The sequence below is a fragment of the Anomaloglossus baeobatrachus genome, chromosome 6 (assembly GCF_048569485.1).
Source record: "Anomaloglossus baeobatrachus isolate aAnoBae1 chromosome 6, aAnoBae1.hap1, whole genome shotgun sequence".
NCBI classification, from domain to species: Eukaryota; Metazoa; Chordata; class Amphibia; order Anura; family Aromobatidae; genus Anomaloglossus; species Anomaloglossus baeobatrachus.
The window spans coordinates 134571213-134588946 of NC_134358.1; the positions used below are offsets into that span (position 1 = coordinate 134571213).

The window sequence follows — 17734 nt, forward strand, 5'->3', positions numbered from 1 at the left end:
CATCATATGGGAGGCCTTCCATTCCTTGTAATAGTCTAGTTGCCCGCCTTTGAACTGACTCTAACTTCTGAATGTCCTTTTTAAAATGTGGAGCCCAAAACTGGATTCCATATTCAAGATGTGGCCTTACAAGTGATTTATAGAGGGGTAACAATCGTCCTTGGCGATTTTTGTTTCAGTAGCTAATTTTGCTTGCTTGATTTCTTTTTTACATTTCCTATTGATATCTTTATACTTCTGAAATGCTATTTCTGTATTCTCAGCCTTTACGATTTTAAACGCCCTTTGTTTTTGTTTTATTATACTTTGTACAGTCTTATTTATCCATAGTGGTTTCTTTTTATTCCTGGACATTTTATTACCAGAGGATATAAGTTTTTTACAGGACTCTAGCAGTATATCCTTAAACTTACCCCATTTATGTTCGGTATCCCCAGTTACCATGACTTTGTCCCAATCTACACATTTAAGCTCTTCCCTTAATTTGTTGAAATCAGCTTTCCAAAAATTGCAGGTTTTAGCATTTGCCCTTTGAAATGTTCTATTGAATATTACGTTGAAGTTTACCATATTATGATCACTGGTGCCCAAGTGCTCCCGGACCTGTAGATCTGAAATTGTATGATATGCTAATGAACACAGTGACTAGTCTCAAGGGCATTAGTTCCTTCGCTCATTTCGCCCTCTTAGAATGTTAGTATGCCCACAGGAGCGTGCTAACATGCTATTCATTGCCCATGGTCCAGCATCATCATCAGCAGTGACGCGCATGCCTGTGTCTGTTGCACTGCCTCATACTCTGAGCTTAAAGTTAGTGTGCATGAATCAGAATGCCCTGCACTTCTGGTCATGCGCACTATGAAGCCGGGTATAAGCATCCCTGCTACAGAGAGGTCTGGTGCGCATGACTGGAAGTGCGGTGACTTCTGATCTATGCGCACTGACCCTAAGCTCGGCGTCTTAGGCGGTGCAACGGAGACAGGTATGAGAGTCACTGCCGATGATGATGCTGTGGGCGTACTAACATGCTAAGAAGGCGGAATGAGCGAAGGAACTAACGCCCTTGCAACTAGTCCCCACGCTCATTAGCATATCATAAAAGTGAAGCGACCGATGGGAGGGCCGCGGGTGTGTGTGTATGCTCTATTCCAACAAAATCCCCATACTCAGATTTTACCGGTAGTAACATTTCTTTACTAGGAAACATGTTTATAATACAATCAACTGAGCTATCTGCACACATGGGTATAGGAAGCCCCTGGACTTTCACTCCTTCCGGGTATGCAGCAAGAAAAAAAACAACAACAAAAAATGGCGGCAACTTTCCCTAACTTTCCCTACAAACACGTACCAGTCTATCCCGAAAGAAGATGTCGCTCCCACGTCGCAGGCCTGGGGTCTCGCGGTGATGGGTCCCGGTGCAGCGCTGGAGAGATGAAGCTCCTCGGTCTTTTCTTTTCTTTTATCTTCCCCAGCTGGTGACGGATTATAAGTAGTCTTTTGGTCCCGGAGCACGCCGGGCAGAAGAAGGCAGGTCACAGTCCCTGCAATTACACTCAGATGGCGGTGCTCGGTAGTCCGGTTAACTCCCTGAGGAAAACAAAGTTCTGCAGACTGGGAGTGACAGAAACTGCTTTCACCGGGTGATTTCTTCCTGACTTTTGCGGCAAAACGAGCCCTCTCTTCAGGGAGACCACACGCAGGACTCTCCTCACTGAGCTCCGGAGCTGAACACCACTTTCCCGCGTCTTCTCTTCTGGTTTTTCACACACCAGCTCCTGTGGGGAATTTCCCAGCTCTGTGTTTGTCGTTGTACAGTACGACGCTGCCCCCTTGTGGGCAATTGCTGGAACAGTATTCAAAGCCATTTCTACAGAAGGGATACAGTCGGACTTGTTGACCCCATTACATACCCCCCCACTTAAAGGTTGGCAGTCCCTGTCAACTACCGTCGGTTCCCAGGCAGCGATGACTGCAGACGTTACAGGGGTTGGTTGAGAAGTGGGCCATACGTACTGGTCCCTGTAAGACCGCCCGGGCGGGATCCCAGCAGTGGTGCGGTCAGTGCGCCTCAAGGGTCGGTTGTTCCCCTCCCTGTCACTGTCTCTACGCCCCACTCCAGTCAGCACCCCGGGGAAAGAACTGGGTTGTGTAGGGAGGTCACTGATCTCAGAGTCAAGGTGATCACTGTGCCGGGAAACGTCCGTGTCGTCAGTCGTGTTGGTAGTGTCATCCCCTCCGGGTACTGTGGTAGGGGAGTCAGGCTGGGATCGGCAGGGCCGCAACATATTTCGGTGCACAGTGCGGATGCTGTGATTGTCTTCACCCCGCACTCGGTATACATGCCCGTTGGGGTAGGGGCGTTCGATTACCCGGTAAACCTCAGTCTCCCACTTGGCTCGAAGTTTCCCTTGGGGCTTCTTGATACGGAGCAGGACTGGCTGTCCCAACTTCAAGGGTTGCTCTTGCACGGGGAGTGGATCAGCATGTATCTGGCCCCGGATTTGTTTGCTCACCAGTCGGTGTACCGTCTCCATCTTCTGTCGGTGAGCATTTAGCCAGGAGGGGTAGTTATGGCAGACGTCAACTCCAGGGCGAAATAGGTTCAGGTCATGGACCCCTTTTCCGGGGCGACCAAAGAGAAGGGTGTGTGGAGTGTAGCCAGTCACAGAGTGGACCTGGTTGTTATAGGCCCATACTAAATCAGGAAGGAATTGAGGCCATTGGTCTTTCTTATCATCGGCCAAGGTGCGGATCAGCTGGAGTAGGGTCCGGTTGAAGCGTTCACATGCACCGTTCCCTTGTGGGTGATAAGGAGTGGTCCTCGACTTCTGGATCCCATACATCTGGTGCAGCTCTTCGATGACTCGGCCCTCGAAACAAGCCCCCTGGTCGGAGTGCAACCTCTCCGGGCACCCGTAGACATGGATGAACTGTCGACAGATGGCCCGAGCAGCCGATTCAGCCGTCTGGTCTTTGGTAGCGACAGCGACAGCGAATTTTGTGAAGTGATCCACCATGACTAAACAATACTGATAGCCACTGCTCGCCGTCCCAACCAGCAGATAATCCACCATCAACAGCTCAAGGGGTCTGGATGTTTTAATTGTCTGAACAGGTGCACGCTGCTCAGAGGACTTGTGTAGTTCACAGGTGCGACAGGTCTGGCAGACGTCTTCAACCAGCTTGCGGAGCCCCGGACAATAGATGGACTGTTGAACCCACCGAAAAGTCTTGTCCATTCCGAAGTGTCCATTCCTTTTGTGGGCCTGGACCACCATCTCACGGGCCAATTGTTCAGGCACTACAACTTGTGCGCATTCTTCCAGCATGTGTGACAAGAGAACCTTCCGGTATAGCACTCCTTCTCTCAGAATCAGCCGGTCCCACTGGCTGAGCAGGGTCAAGGTCCCGGTAGACAGTCGCGCCCGTATATCGGCGGGAGGCTTCTGCTGCCGTTTCACCCATTGTTTGAGTAGAGCCCAATCGGGGTTCTGGTCCTGAATCCTGCACCACTCCTGGGGTGGCAAGGCGACTCCCACCGGAGTTCCAGCTTCGCCCACAACGAGCTGGCGGTGATCCACCATCTGTTGGGCGAGCTTTGCAAAGTCAGGTGTCTCGTCCCCTTCTAATTCTTCATCCCGGTCTCGGTTGAGTAAGGGGTATGACACTCTAGACAGGCTGTCCGCATTTTGGTTCTCAGCGCCAGCCCGATACTTGATCTTGTAATTGAACTTGGAGAGCCGAGCCATCCAACGCTGCTCCATGACTCCGAGCTTCGCATTTTCTAGATGGGCCAACGGGTTGTTATCGGTCAGGACTAGTACTTCGGTCCCCGTGAGATACCCTGCAAATTTCTCCGCCATAGCCCACGTTAGGGCCAACAGCTCCAGCCGGAACGAGCTATAATTGGTGGGGTTCTTCTCGCCCTCATGTAGGGACCGACTGGCATAGGCTATGACCCGTTCCTTGCCGTCTTGGACCTGTGAAAGTACTGCCCCTAGACCCTGTAAACTGGCATCGGTGTGTAGTTGGAAGGGCAGGTTGTAGTCCGCATATGCCAGGATGGGGGGAGACGTTAAGGCACCCTTTAGGGCTTGGAAGAAGTCTTCCTGGCTGGGTCCCCAGCGGATGAGTCGTCCTCTGGGGCTGTTGGTGGTCCCTCGAAGCAGATCCTGCAAGGGTGCAGCAAGCCGGGCGAAGTTTTTGACGAACCGGCGGTAGTAGCCGGCCAACCCCAGGAAAGCCCTGACCTCCTTGACGTCTGTGGGCTGCGGCCAATCCCGTACGGCGGCTATCTTCTCTGAAGATGGCTGGACGCCTTCGGCTGAGATCCGGTGACCCAGGTAATTGATCTCGGGCTGCAGAAGACGGCACTTGTTGGGTTTCAACTTCAGGCCATGTTCCCTCAACCTACTGAACACACGGCCCAGCTGCTGCAGGTGTTCTTCAAATGTGGCCGAATAGACTACAATGTCGTCCAGATAGATGAGGGTGAAGTCGAAGTTGAAGTCTCCCAAGCAGCGCTCCATCAGCCGCTGGAAAGTCCCCGGCGCGTTGTTCAGACCAAAGGGCATCCGGTCAAACTCGTACAGGCCCATGGGTAAGATGAAAGCAGTCTTCTCTCTATCTTTCTCATGCATAGGTACCTGCCAATATCCGCTGGCCAGATCCAACGAGGAGAAGTATTTGGCTTTCTTCAGGGCTGTCAGGGATTCTTCGATCCTTGGCAGAGGGTACGAGTCCCGGATGGTGCAAGCATTCAAACGGCGGTAGTCCACACAGAATCTCAGGGATCCGTCCTTCTTCTTGACTAACACTACCGGCGCCGCCCAGGGGCTCTGGCTTTCCCGTACCACTCCCGCGTGTAGCATGGAATTCAGGAGATTTTTCACTTCTTGGTATTGCTGGGGAGGAATTTGGCGGTACCTTTCACGGATAGGAGCAGTGTCACCGGTGGGGATCTCGTGTTTGATACTGGTGGTGCACCCAAAATCGGTGTCGTGCCGGGCAAAGGACGCCTGATGCTCTTGGAGTAGCTCTTCCACCTGAGACACCTCCCGTTTGGAGTATTGGGATACGTCCAACTGACACTTCTCTCGGAGTTCTCGCCCCACGTTGGTGTCACCCGCGACAGCGGCCATGGTAGAGACCGTCACTGTCCAATCTCCCTCTGTAGACGGTACAAACTGGAGGGGGCTCATAGGGGTCACCTCTTCGGTTAGAGCGTAGACTCGGCCGAGCTGTGTCCCGGCTTCTAGGTCAACGCTCACATTAGCCGTGTTGCCCAGCCTGACAGGAATTCTTCCCTTTCTCACTACTGCTAGAGTTCGAGCGACTAGTGGGTTCAGCTTCCCCTCCCTCGGGGAGCGCGGCTCAATCAGCACCTCCACGCCTTCAAACTGTCTCATGGTGCCAAGGGGTAGTGAGATAACTGTCTCTTTTCCAGCTGGTAAGGTGATCCTAGTATGGCGGGGTACGGTGACCGTGGCCAGCGGCAGCTGTTCTTCGGTCATTCGCTGGAGGTTGCAGGTCCGGACCACTTGTTGAAAGGCACGGCGGGTGGCCTTATGTGCGGTCACTCCTTGCCAGTACTTGGGCCCCTTCTTGGTAAACAGCACCAGATTCAGGTCCTTCAAGATGTTCATCCCAATAATCATGGGCGTTTCTGGTTCAAAGCCTTCCCTGACCACAATTATCCCTCTCTTCCCGAGATCTTGGCCACAGATTTCGGTGTTCATCCAGGCAACTCCCGACACCGGAATGGGTAGATTATTGGCTGCTTTGATCTTGATGGCGGTATCAGGGTCATAGGCAACTCGCGGTTTTAGACATTCTTCGTAGAACTGCTCGGAGATAGTGGATACCTGAGACCCAGTATCCATTAACCCTTGTACGGCGATCCCTTCCAGTAATACTTCTAGGGTGGGGCTATTTGATGCAAGTTTGTTCCGTGGCTGGCTCTGTTTTCCTACACCCCTCTCTTTGGCATCCCCTGTCGAGTGAGCCTCTTTGACAGGGGCGTCTAGTTTAAAGGCGGCCTCTGTTGTGGGACCTGACTTGCTGGTTCTGGTAGATCGGACTGTGGAGGAGCTTGAAAGTTCTGAGGGCAACGGTTGGCTCTATGGCGGGGATCGCCGCATGTCCAGCATCTTCCCATCGGCCGGCTGGGTTGTTGTCTCGCTTGCCGGCCCGCCTGTTGATCTAAGGTGAGCTGTAACACCTGTTTCTGCAACTCTGCCACCATCTGTTTCAGTTCCTCCGTGTTGCTGTTCGGCGTCCCGATATCAGATATGGACCTGCAAGCCGCGGTATATGTCTGTGTCTCCACGACAGGCCCCCTTGAACGTTCTATAGCTTCTTGTTTGACCTCAGCGAACGTAAAGGCCGGATTTATCCGGAGTAGATCTTGCAATGAGCGGTTAAGGTACGGGTCTCTCAATCCGGTCACAAACTGATCTCTCAACACCAGGTCACGGGTACCCGTACTAGCTATCTGTTCTTCTTTTCTACAGGCTTGTTCTAGTAGCACTTGAAGGGCATTGGCATATTGAGGGATGTCCTCCGACTCGAGTTGCGTCCGCCGGAAAAACATATAGCGCAATGTTCCCGCATATGTGGTCGGTCCATAGGTGTTCTCCAGCACCCGCACTAAGTCATCCAACGTACGCTGGCCCCTAACCGTCTCCAGCCTGACTGTCGTCCACGCTTCCCCTTCTAGTGTTAGCATGGCCATTTCTGCTAAGGTCTTAGGGTCAGTGTTATACATTTCCCCCACTATCTTAAGTTGTTCAGTCCATTCCGTTACAGGATAGTTCCGTCCGTCAAACTTCCTCACCTGATTGACAATAGACGGCGGGGGAGCTGTCTGGTTATAAGTTACTACCGGGGGATGATTTTGTTGGTCACACATCCTGCCGACTACGCCACATGAAGCGACCGATGGGAGGGCCGCGGGTGTGTGTGTATGCTCTATTCCAACAAAATCCCCATACTCAGATTTTACCGGTAGTAACATTTCTTTACTAGGAAACATGTTTATAATACAATCAACTGAGCTATCTGCACACATGGGTATAGGAAGCCCCTGGACTTTCACTCCTTCCGGGTATGCAGCAAGAAAAAAAACAACAACAAAAAATGGCGGCAACTTTCCCTAACTTTCCCTACAAACACGTACCAGTCTATCCCGAAAGAAGATGTCGCTCCCACGTCGCAGGCCTGGGGTCTCGCGGTGATGGGTCCCGGTGCAGCGCTGGAGAGATGAAGCTCCTCGGTCTTTTCTTTTCTTTTATCTTCCCCAGCTGGTGACGGATTATAAGTAGTCTTTTGGTCCCGGAGCACGCCGGGCAGAAGAAGGCAGGTCACAGTCCCTGCAATTACACTCAGATGGCGGTGCTCGGTAGTCCGGTTAACTCCCTGAGGAAAACAAAGTTCTGCAGACTGGGAGTGACAGAAACTGCTTTCACCGGGTGATTTCTTCCTGACTTTTGCGGCAAAACGAGCCCTCTCTTCAGGGAGACCACAAGCAGGACTCTCCTCACTGAGCTCCGGAGCTGAACACCACTTTCCCGCGTCTTCTCTTCTGGTTTTTCACACACCAGCTCCTGTGGGGAATTTCCCAGCTCTGTGTTTGTCGTTGTACAGTACGACGCTGCCCCCTTGTGGGCAATTGCTGGAACAGTATTCAAAGCCATTTCTACAGAAGGGATACAGTCGGACTTGTTGACCCCATTACAAAAGATCTTTAGAAATACTCTTTCTAAAGATCTCTTTATGTATGCTACTAGATACAGTGACAGTTAGGCAGGGATTAGAAATATACGCCCAGAACTGTTTGTGGTACTGGGTGCATATTGCATCTGACAGGTCCCCTTTAAGCTACATCTGAAATGACTTTTCTTCATATGGAAATGATAATTGTATTGCATGATGCATAAACTAATACCATTTACTATGCAACTTTTAGCTTTTACACCATTGCCCAGAAAGCCTCCGGCATAAAAAAAAAGCAAAGGAGATAAAGAAATCAAATGTGGTTGGTTTGTAAATGCTATTTCATGAATTATTTTCCTTAGACCCTTGAGTAATATAAAAGGGAATATAAGAAAAGTGCCTGATGTGTGCGGATGAGTATGAGACATTAGTCGGTCAGTTACACAAAGTTGTGCAATGAATTCTGTACAGGAACCAACATAAGAATCAATAGCAGACAATTATTAACCTGGGATAATACGCTCATAAAGAGAGGGCTGAGGCTTCATTCCTTTCCACTTGAGTTATTGGAGATAAAGGAGACAAGCGTTCCTCCAGGTTTTATCTAACCTCCACATTTTTGTGGGTCGTTACTCGTGTAATTTGCATGCCTATCTCCACTTCCTAGTTTCTCGGCTATAACCTTACAGTGAGCCCTTTGTCTGGGGCATCTGTGTGTTCTCCTTTACATATAAACAGACAACATCTTCATGGACACATAACACGGGACCGCCGCGGCCCACGCTGCTCACAATGACCCATTGAATGTGAGCTCAAGTAGAGGGCTAAACTTTGCATCCTTGGTTTATATAAAATGGTGGCTGGGAGCCAAAGACTGACACTCACAGTTATATTGTTGGAGAAAAGAGCGGACTACGGCCTCCTCTCCAATAGGAAGATGATTATTTTCACTGTAAACAGTTTCCTGTACCGTAAACAACAGGTAAGAATCTGCCAGTCAAGTCAATCATTTCTCTTTCACCAGAAGAGGTCATTAAAACACAACGCTTTTCCAGGTCAAACCCAACCAAGTCATCTGAAAAAGCACTTAAAAAATTTGCTATGCATTACAGTGTCAAAAAAATTCTTCAGTATACGGCCAGTCCTTCTGAATTTCTTTTAACTGTTTCACGCTTTGAAAACCACAAAGCAGTTAAAATAAAACACTGGTCTATTCTACAGGTGGAAGGGGCTCACTATGTTATACATACATATAGGGGGGTTAACAGAATTTAAAAAGTTGGTGGCAAGGCTGCTGCCATAAAAAGTCAGAAAAGACACCTAATAGGATTCTTCAGGAAAACACTGCCGGTGTTTTTTCCTGAAGTGTCTTATACTTGAAAAACTTGAGGAGTTCATCAGTAGAGATGAGTGAACCTATGGACGTTTGGTTCACCAGGAACATTCGAACCTTAAAAAAGTTTGGTTTTTGACCCCGAATTGATCAGAACCTCAATGGAAGTCAGTAATTGGGAAGTTCCAGTCTCTGCCACATGCAGCCAGCCATAAGCAGAACACTTCCGGGGGAGGGTGGGCAGGTTTTTTCAAATTCTTTTTCTTTGCATGTGTGTTCACACTACATCTGATCACGCTGATTTTAGCCCAGTGCGAGCCGTTCAAACACTGCACGTGGCTCACACAGGACTGAGCATCACTCATACCCCAGCACAGCGCTGCTCGCTTGATTGGTTTGCACTCGTAACTGACTCTTAACTTTGTTTTATTGGAAGTCCATTTCCGAACACAAACATCGAACCTCTGGTTCACTCATCTCTATTCATCAGCATCTAAAATAAATTGGTTGTACACACCTTAGGGTGCATTTATGCCTCAGAATCATCATCAATGACAATTCCTAAGAATGCTCAGATCCTGATAATTATTCAGTATATGCAGCCTGCCCATGACTTCAAGGACGAGCAAAATGCTATTTGGTTGAAATGAGCATTTGATCAGCTACAAAAGCAACCTCGTCCTGTGTAGATAGGATGTGCTGCTGAGAGCAATGATAATGGTTGTTTAATAGCCTGTTTGGACATCTATATTACTGATCGTTCTGTGTGAGTGGGAGATGCGATCTGCCAGTCTTAACAGAATATTAGATGACCACCAAACACCAAATATGTATGTAACCCATTAGTGGTCATTCAACGCCACATGTTGTGCTGTCTAAAGGAGCTCTTAGACATTTATGGCATATCTAAAAGATTCACAAGATATACCATAAGTGTCTGATAAATGCCAATTCCTTGCGTGGGCAACTTTCTCTCTGACTGAGTCCTATGAATCAGAACTGGCAGCCGCTAAGTAGTATTGGCTTACTAACTACATGACAGCCATATTTAGGCCTGGGCTGCGCAGACTAATACTGCGCTACTGATGGATTTTTATTATTTAATGACAGCAGAAGTCCGCAGAATTGGATACAACTTAACACATGTTGGTGAAGATTCGGCTGCGGTGTGGTTTCAACATGTGGACCCAATAGTATCCTTAGATAGATACAATTGTCATAGAAAGAAAATAGTATAATCCACAATGCAGACACCATAGTACACATACCTGAGCAGAGAAGTCAATCAGCTTTGGAAGAAGAACTTTAGAACCTTCATCGCTCTTCAGAAAATCTAGCAAGCTTCCTGATAAATAAAGAGAGGTAAAAAAGAGATGATGCTATGAGAGTATGAGTATAAGACTATAGTACACAAGAGTATTATTAAAAGGAGTTGCTGGTCATATGATATTGATGACCTACACTGTAGATAGTCATCAATATCACATCAGTGGAGGTCTGACAGATCAGCTATCATTAGCGCCATCAGACCTGCACTGCGCAGCTCCTTTCTATGTGTAACAGACACTGCAGAGTACTGCAGATCGGTGACTGTTCCGCTGCATAAAAGCGGATTTACAACTTTTAATATTAAATATTGTGTTTTTCCAAAAATAAGACCGCCCCCAAAAATAAGCCCTAGCAGGAATTTTCAGCATTAGGCTTCTACAGTTAGGTCCAGAAATATTTGGACAGTGACACAAGTTTTGTTATTTTAGCTGTTTACAAAAACATGTTCAGAAATACAATTATATATATAATATGGGCTGAAAGTGCACACTCCCAGCTGCAATATGAGAGTTTTCACATCCAAATCGGAGAAAGGGTCTAGGAATCATAGCTCTGTAATGCATAGCCTCCTCTTTTTCAAGGGACCAAAAGTAATTGGACAAGGGACTCTAAGGCTATGTGCGCACGTTGCGTAAATTCATGCAGTTACGCTGCGCTTTGCAGCGCAGCGTAACTGCATGCGTCCTGCGTCCCCTGCACAGTCTATGGAGATTGTGCAGGGGCCGTGCGCACGTGGCGTCTCAGAGCGCAGCGCTTCGGCTACTGCCGAAGCGCTGCGCAAAAAGAAGTGACATGTCACTTCTTTCCTGCGCTTTGCCGGCAGCTCCTGCTCTGTCTATGGCAGGAGCTGCAGGCAGAGCGCATGGAATCGGCGCTCACTACGGACATTTCTGCAGCGATCTAAAGCGCACATGTGCTCTTCAGATCGCTGCAGAAATTTCTGCAGGCTAGTACGCAACGTGCGCACATAGCCTAAGGGCTGCAATTAACTCTTAAGGCGTCTCCCTCATTAACCTGTAATCAATGAAGTAGTTAAAAGGTCTGGGGTTGATTACAGGTGTGTGGTTTTGCATTTGGAAGCTGTTGCTGTGACCAGACAACATGCGGTCTAAGGAACTCTCAATTGAGGTGAAGCAGAACATCCTGAGGCTGAAAAAAAAGAAAAAATCCATCAGAGAGATAGCAGACATGCTTGGAGTAGCAAAATCAACAGTCGGGTACATTCTGAGAAAAAAAGAAATTGACTGGTGAGCTTGGGAACTCAAAAAGGCCTGGGCGTCCACGGATGATAACAGTGGTGGATGATCGCCGCATACTTTCTTTGGTGAAGAAGAACCCGTTCACAACATCAACTGAAGTCCAGAACACTCTCAGTGAAGTAGGTGTATCTGTCTCTAAGTCAACAGTAAAGAGAAGACTCCATGAAAGTAAATACAAAGGGTTCACATCTAGATGCAAACCATTCATCAATTCCAAAAATAGACAGGCCAGAGTTACATTTGCTGAAAAACACCTCATGAAGCCAGCTAAGTTCTGGAAAAGTATTCTATGAACAGATGAGACCAAGATCAACCTGTACCAGAATGATGGGAAGAAAAAAGTTTGGAAAAGAAAGGGAACGGCACATGATCCAAGGCACACCACATCCTCTGTAAAACATGGTGGATGCAACGTGATGGCATGGGCATGCATGGCTTTCAATGGCACTGGGTCACTTGTATTTATTGATGACATAACAGCAGACAAGAGTAGCCGGATGAATTCTGAAGTGTACCGGGATATACTTTCAGCCCAGATTCAGCCAAATGCCGCAAAGTTGATCGGACGGCGCTTCATAGTACAGATGGACAATGACCCCAAGCATACAGCCAAAGCTACCCAGGAGTTCATGAGTGCAAAAAAGTGGAACATTCTTCAATGGCCAAGTCAATCACCAGATCTTAACCCAATTGAGCATGCATTTCACTTGCTCAAATCCAGACTTAAGACGGAAAGACCCACAAACAAGCAAGACCTGAAGGCTGCGGCTGTAAAGGCCTGGCAAAGCATTAAGAAGGAGGAAACCCAGCGTTTGGTGATGTCCATGGGTTCCAGACTTAAGGCAGTGATTGCCTCCAAAGGATTCGCAACAAAATATTGAAAATAAAAATATTTTGTTTGGGTTTGGTTTATTTGTCCAATTACGTTTGACCTTCTAAAATGTGGAGTGTTTGTAAAGAAATGTGTACAATTCCTACAATTTCTATCAGATATTTTTGTTCAAACCTTCAAATTAAACGTTATAATCTGCACTTGAATTCTGTTGTAGAGGTTTCATTTCAAATCCAATGTGGTGGCATGCAGAGCCCAACTCGCGAAAATTGTGTCACTGTCCAAATATTTCTGGACCTAACTGTATATAAGCCATAACCCGAAAATAAGCCATAGTCGCAGTTCAATAATGAAGTGTCCATGCAACTAAAAAAGTTACAGAATACTATAGGATATTTCATTATAGAAAGCAGACACCCCCAAAAAAGAGAAGAAAGAAGAAAGAAGACCCTGCAAGCATACTCACCAGACACCAAACGGGAGGATTTGCAGTGGAACGCACACCCACACACATCAGATCACACACCCATACACATTAGATTAGATCACATACACAATCGCACATCAGATTGCACACACACACACACACACACACACACACACACACTCACCACATCGGGCGATACCGATTGCTTCTGGCTGGCAGAAAATCATGGGAAGCAGTGCAGTGGAATGCATAGAGGACCTACGGTGGAACGCATCGATGCATTCCACTACAGGTCCTCACACTCCACTGCACTGCATCCAATCTTCCCCGGCTGGCCGGAAGCAATCCATATCACCGGATGTGGTGTGTGTGTATATGAGTATGAGTGGGTGCATGCGATCTGATGTATGTGAGTGTGTCGACCAGAAGTAGGGGAGGATGCGTGGAGCATACCTGCTGAGAGCACCCATCAAAGATCTCAGGAGGACCTGGGAGCGACGCAGATTTGGGTCTGCTAAGTATGATTCTCCTGGGAAGGGGGTTCTGTTTTTTTGGGGGGGGAGGGTATAAAATTACCACGAACCGTGTTTCCCCAAGAATAAGACCTACCCGAAAATAAGCTATAGCGCTTTTTTGGGGCAAAAGTATAAGACAGTGTCTTATTTTTGGAAAAACATGGTGTGTAAAATACATCAATAGTTCTATTTATTACATTTACTAAAGTAATGTATCATGTTCAATACTCCGTTCGGTCTTACAGGATTGGCTTATCTGTAGGCAGTTTACTTACCCTTTGCCATATATTCAGTAATAATGTAAATTGGTTCCTCTTTAGTGACCACAGCATAAAGTCTCACTAGTTTGTCATGTTGGAGCGTCTTCATCAAGTTGGCTTCCTCCATGAATGCTTCCACAGACATGGATCCTGGCTTCAAGGTTTTAACTGCGATTTTTGTGTTGTTATTATAGAAACCTAAAGTGGATGGAAAGGTGACCAGAAAAAAAAATTATAGTTACTAGGAAGAAGTGTTAGATTTTAATTACTAGAACATGCAACATAAAATGCTGGGTAATCCTATGGCAGTGTACATAAGTGCGGTTGTCTCATTCTGCCGGTGCTTTCAGCAAACAGCCGATTTTGCCAGGGAAAGCAAACATTTTCCCTCCAGCGGCCATTGTGGTTTTAATGTTGCAATACATGGCAGCCATTCTGATAAATACAAAGACGATTGGAGTCTGCCAGAATGAGAGAAGCCGGGACAAAGGAAGGGAACCCCTGTATGATGTCCAATGCCCTAATAAAGGAACTATTTTCACCTAAATGACACAATGTTTTGTGTAGAACGTCAGTCTCCGTACATAGCAAAAGGAAACATCTTGAAACTCATATTTCAGATGATTTGCAAAACTGCTGAAGTCATTTCCTGTTCTGTAAATGTGGAAAGGAAGAAGCGGCGAGTGTCCATTACATTCCAGGCTTTGTGACTGGTGCACATATTTCTCTCTTCATTATTAGAATTATATTGAGGAGAACAGTAATTTCAGGTTTATTCATTCTAATGCCTTTTATAGGACTACATTATTTACCTTCAAATTATTTACATTGGTAATTTTCAAAGGAAATCACATTGAAAATATTAATGCATTCTGAAGACCATTAGATTTCATTGTTCACAACCTTAAAGGGTTAAAGGGAACCAGGCTGTCACCAGAATTGGCAACTATAGGCTGCAGCCACCACCACTGAGCCCTTATATAGAGCATACCAGAATACTTTATATAAGAGCCCAGGCTGATCTGTAAAACGTAAAAATCACTTTTATAATACTCACCTGCGGGGGGTGGTCTGGTCCGATGGATGTCACTGCTCTACGGTCCGGCGCCTCCTCTCTGCTGCAATATCAGTCCTTCTATCCAGCCCAGCCTTGCATTGCTGTCCTGCGAAGGCGCACTTTGATCTCCCCCACTAAGAGAAGATCAAAGTCCTGTAATGCGCAGGTGTGAGGAAAGGTGAAAGACCGCCCGCGCATGTGCACTACAATACAGTTTTTTGATCTGCCTTGAGCAGGACCTCAATGTCGGCTAGTGTGGATGACGTTAGACGCGTCATCCATACTGAGCTTGTCGAAGGAGAACGACAATTGTCGCAGAGAGGAGGCACTAGACTAGAGAGAGGAGGACCCGGACTGGAGAGAGGAGGACCCGGACCGGAGAGAGGAGGCGCCGGATCGGAGAGAGGAGGCGCCGGAGCGGAAAGCAGTGACACTCATTGGACCAGACCGCCCCCATAGTTGAGTGTTATAAAAAGTGTTTTTTTTACTTTATACAGAGCAGTCTGGGCTCTTATATACAGTATTCTGGAATGCTGTATATAGGGGCTCACTGGTGCTGGCCGCAGCTTGTAGTCACCAGATCTGGTGACCGGTTCCCTTTAAGTGCATGTACTTTGATGCCATTTTCACACTTGTATATTTTGACCAGTATTTTATACCAGGGGTTGTAAGCTAAAACCAGTAGAGCGTTCAAAGCACAGGTGTAAATCTGTCCATTACATTCCATGGTTCCGGCTTGTAATATATAATGCAAGTACCTACTACAGTGCCTTGCCAAAGTATTCGCCCCCCTTGAATTTTTCAACCTTTTCCCACATTTCAGGCTTCAAACATAAGGATAAAAAAATTTAAATTTTATGGTGAAGAATCAACAACAAGTGGGACACAATTATGAAGTTGAACGAACTGTATTGCTTATTTTAAACTTTTTTTCGTTTAATATTTCTTTATTATTTCAAAAGTTTTCATATAACAGAAGATAAGAAATGCATAAGGGTCTTTCATGTTACCCAATGTTACAGCATATGAAGATTATAAAATAACCTATGTCTTGAAGTCTCGTAAAACGTATGGTACTATGAAATGTATCGCAAATCATGTGGAAGGTAAAATCTGTAAAACATCCTATAGAACATCTTAATTTTAACATGTAATAATCTTCTATCTTTATATTTATTCCGTGTAAAGTGTTAAAGGCAACTCCTTCTGTATAGTCTGGTTCAATAGGTATGAAAACATGACCCTATGTATATCAATTAGGTGAGAAAGAGATATAGAGAGAGGGAGAGAAAGATAGGTAGAGAAAAAGGGAAAGAGGGGAAGACATGGGGAAATGGGGGGGGGGGGGGGGGGGAAGGTCTGTATTGTGATGCCGCGCCACTCCTGTGTCCGGGAGCCCATCCCGGCTTCTTGAATATTTATTGTGATAGAGCGCCTGTGAGTAACCAGGTTTGGAATTGCTGTGTTTCTCTATACTGAAGCCACGGGTACCAAACCGAGAAACACAAGGAGTCTTTCCCTTCGTCAAACGCTCTCAACTCCTCCAGACGCCGCAGGCTATCCATAGCCTCTACCCAGTCTGCTCTCCTCAATGTACAGGGGGATCTCCAATGCCTCGGTATGATTTGCCTCATTGAAATCATAAAGTACGAGAGCAAGCCTTTCTTCGCCTTGGAGACTGCCCCTGTATACATTGATAAGAGGGCCACTTCCGGTGAGGGTGTCACTTCCGTGTGATGTAAATGGTTATAGAGAGCAAAGACATCTTTCCAAAGACCCTGTATCCCTGGGCAGGTCCACCAGATATGTAGCATTGTGCCCACTGAGGTCTTGCACCTCCAACAGGCGTCAGATACCTCTGGGAACATTTTATGTAGTCTGGCGGGTGTCCTATACCACCGTGAGAGGATTTTATAATTGAGTTCCTGCATTCTACAAGAAATGGTGGATTTATGTGTTAGGTTAAATGACTTACACCATTGTGCCTTGGGAAAAGTCTGGCACAATTCTGTTTGCCAATGTCTAACGTAGTCAGGCAAGTCGTCTCCTCCACCCCCCTCGGGCACTGCTATGTTGTAGATTATTGAGACTATGTGAGGGGGTGTTTCTCTAAGGAAGCATAGTTTTTCAAATGGAGTCAGATCCTTATGTATCTCAGATCCCGGAGCCAGAGAATCTATGAAACTACGTAGTTGTAGATATTGGAACCAGTAACCTGGTTCCCGTGGCCGGTCTCCAAGCAGGGATATCAGTGGTTTGCATCCCTGTTGGGTAATTACGTCTTTAACTCGTGGAATCCTTCCCATTGGCGTTGAAATCAGTCTGGGATGAGGTTCGTGAAACCAGCATTGAAACGCGGGGTTGCCCACCAGAGGCGTCATAGGACCCGGTTCTCCTGTCAATCTATATCGTCTATTGGCTGTCCTCCACGCTGTAGCCAGGGACAAGAGGATCGGGGAAACTCCCAGGGTCCCAAGGTTAGTTCTAGATGACAACCAGAAGATTCCGTGTGCCATATTCGGGCATAGTTCACATTCAATCTCCACCCACAATTTTCTGTCTTTACTGTGCAGGAGATCCAATATGCAACCACCCACCGCTGCTGCGTGATAAGCTTTAAGATCCGGGAGCCCCGCCCCTCCGTCCCAGCGAGATTTAGTCAGCATTGAGTATTTCAGTCGGGGTTTGGTGCCACGCCATATAAAATTGCTGATCATCTTCTTTAACTTGAGGAAGACATTTTCTCCTAGGTTCAGTGGGATAGTTTGAAACAGGTATAGTATTTTAGGTAGGACATCCATTTTAATTGTATTGACCCTGCCGAACCAGGAAATGGGGAGGTTATGCCATGCTATGAGGTCTTTGTGGATATTTTTTAAAAGGTCTGGGAGATTGTAATTATATAGATCTTGGTGGTTGGGAGAAACCCTGATCCCCAGATATTTAATGTAATTGCTGGCCCACTTAAAGGGGAAGGCGGGTTTGAGAGTATTCTCTTCTACGGAT

General features: G+C 46.9%; 1 protein-coding gene across 5 annotated transcripts in view; it reads right to left on the reverse strand.

Annotated features, from left to right (window-relative positions):
- The window catches only part of LYN (LYN proto-oncogene, Src family tyrosine kinase), a 133330-nt gene that overhangs the window by 15249 nt on the left and 100347 nt on the right, over positions 1-17734 (reverse strand). For all 5 annotated transcript variants that reach the window (XM_075353258.1, XM_075353261.1, XM_075353260.1 and 2 more), the window contains exons 9-10: positions 13687-13869; positions 10318-10394 (exon numbers count right to left, since the gene is read on the reverse strand). In XM_075353258.1, the coding sequence (XP_075209373.1) occupies positions 10318-10394; positions 13687-13869 (260 nt within the window). The remainder of the gene's footprint in view (positions 1-10317; positions 10395-13686; positions 13870-17734) is intronic.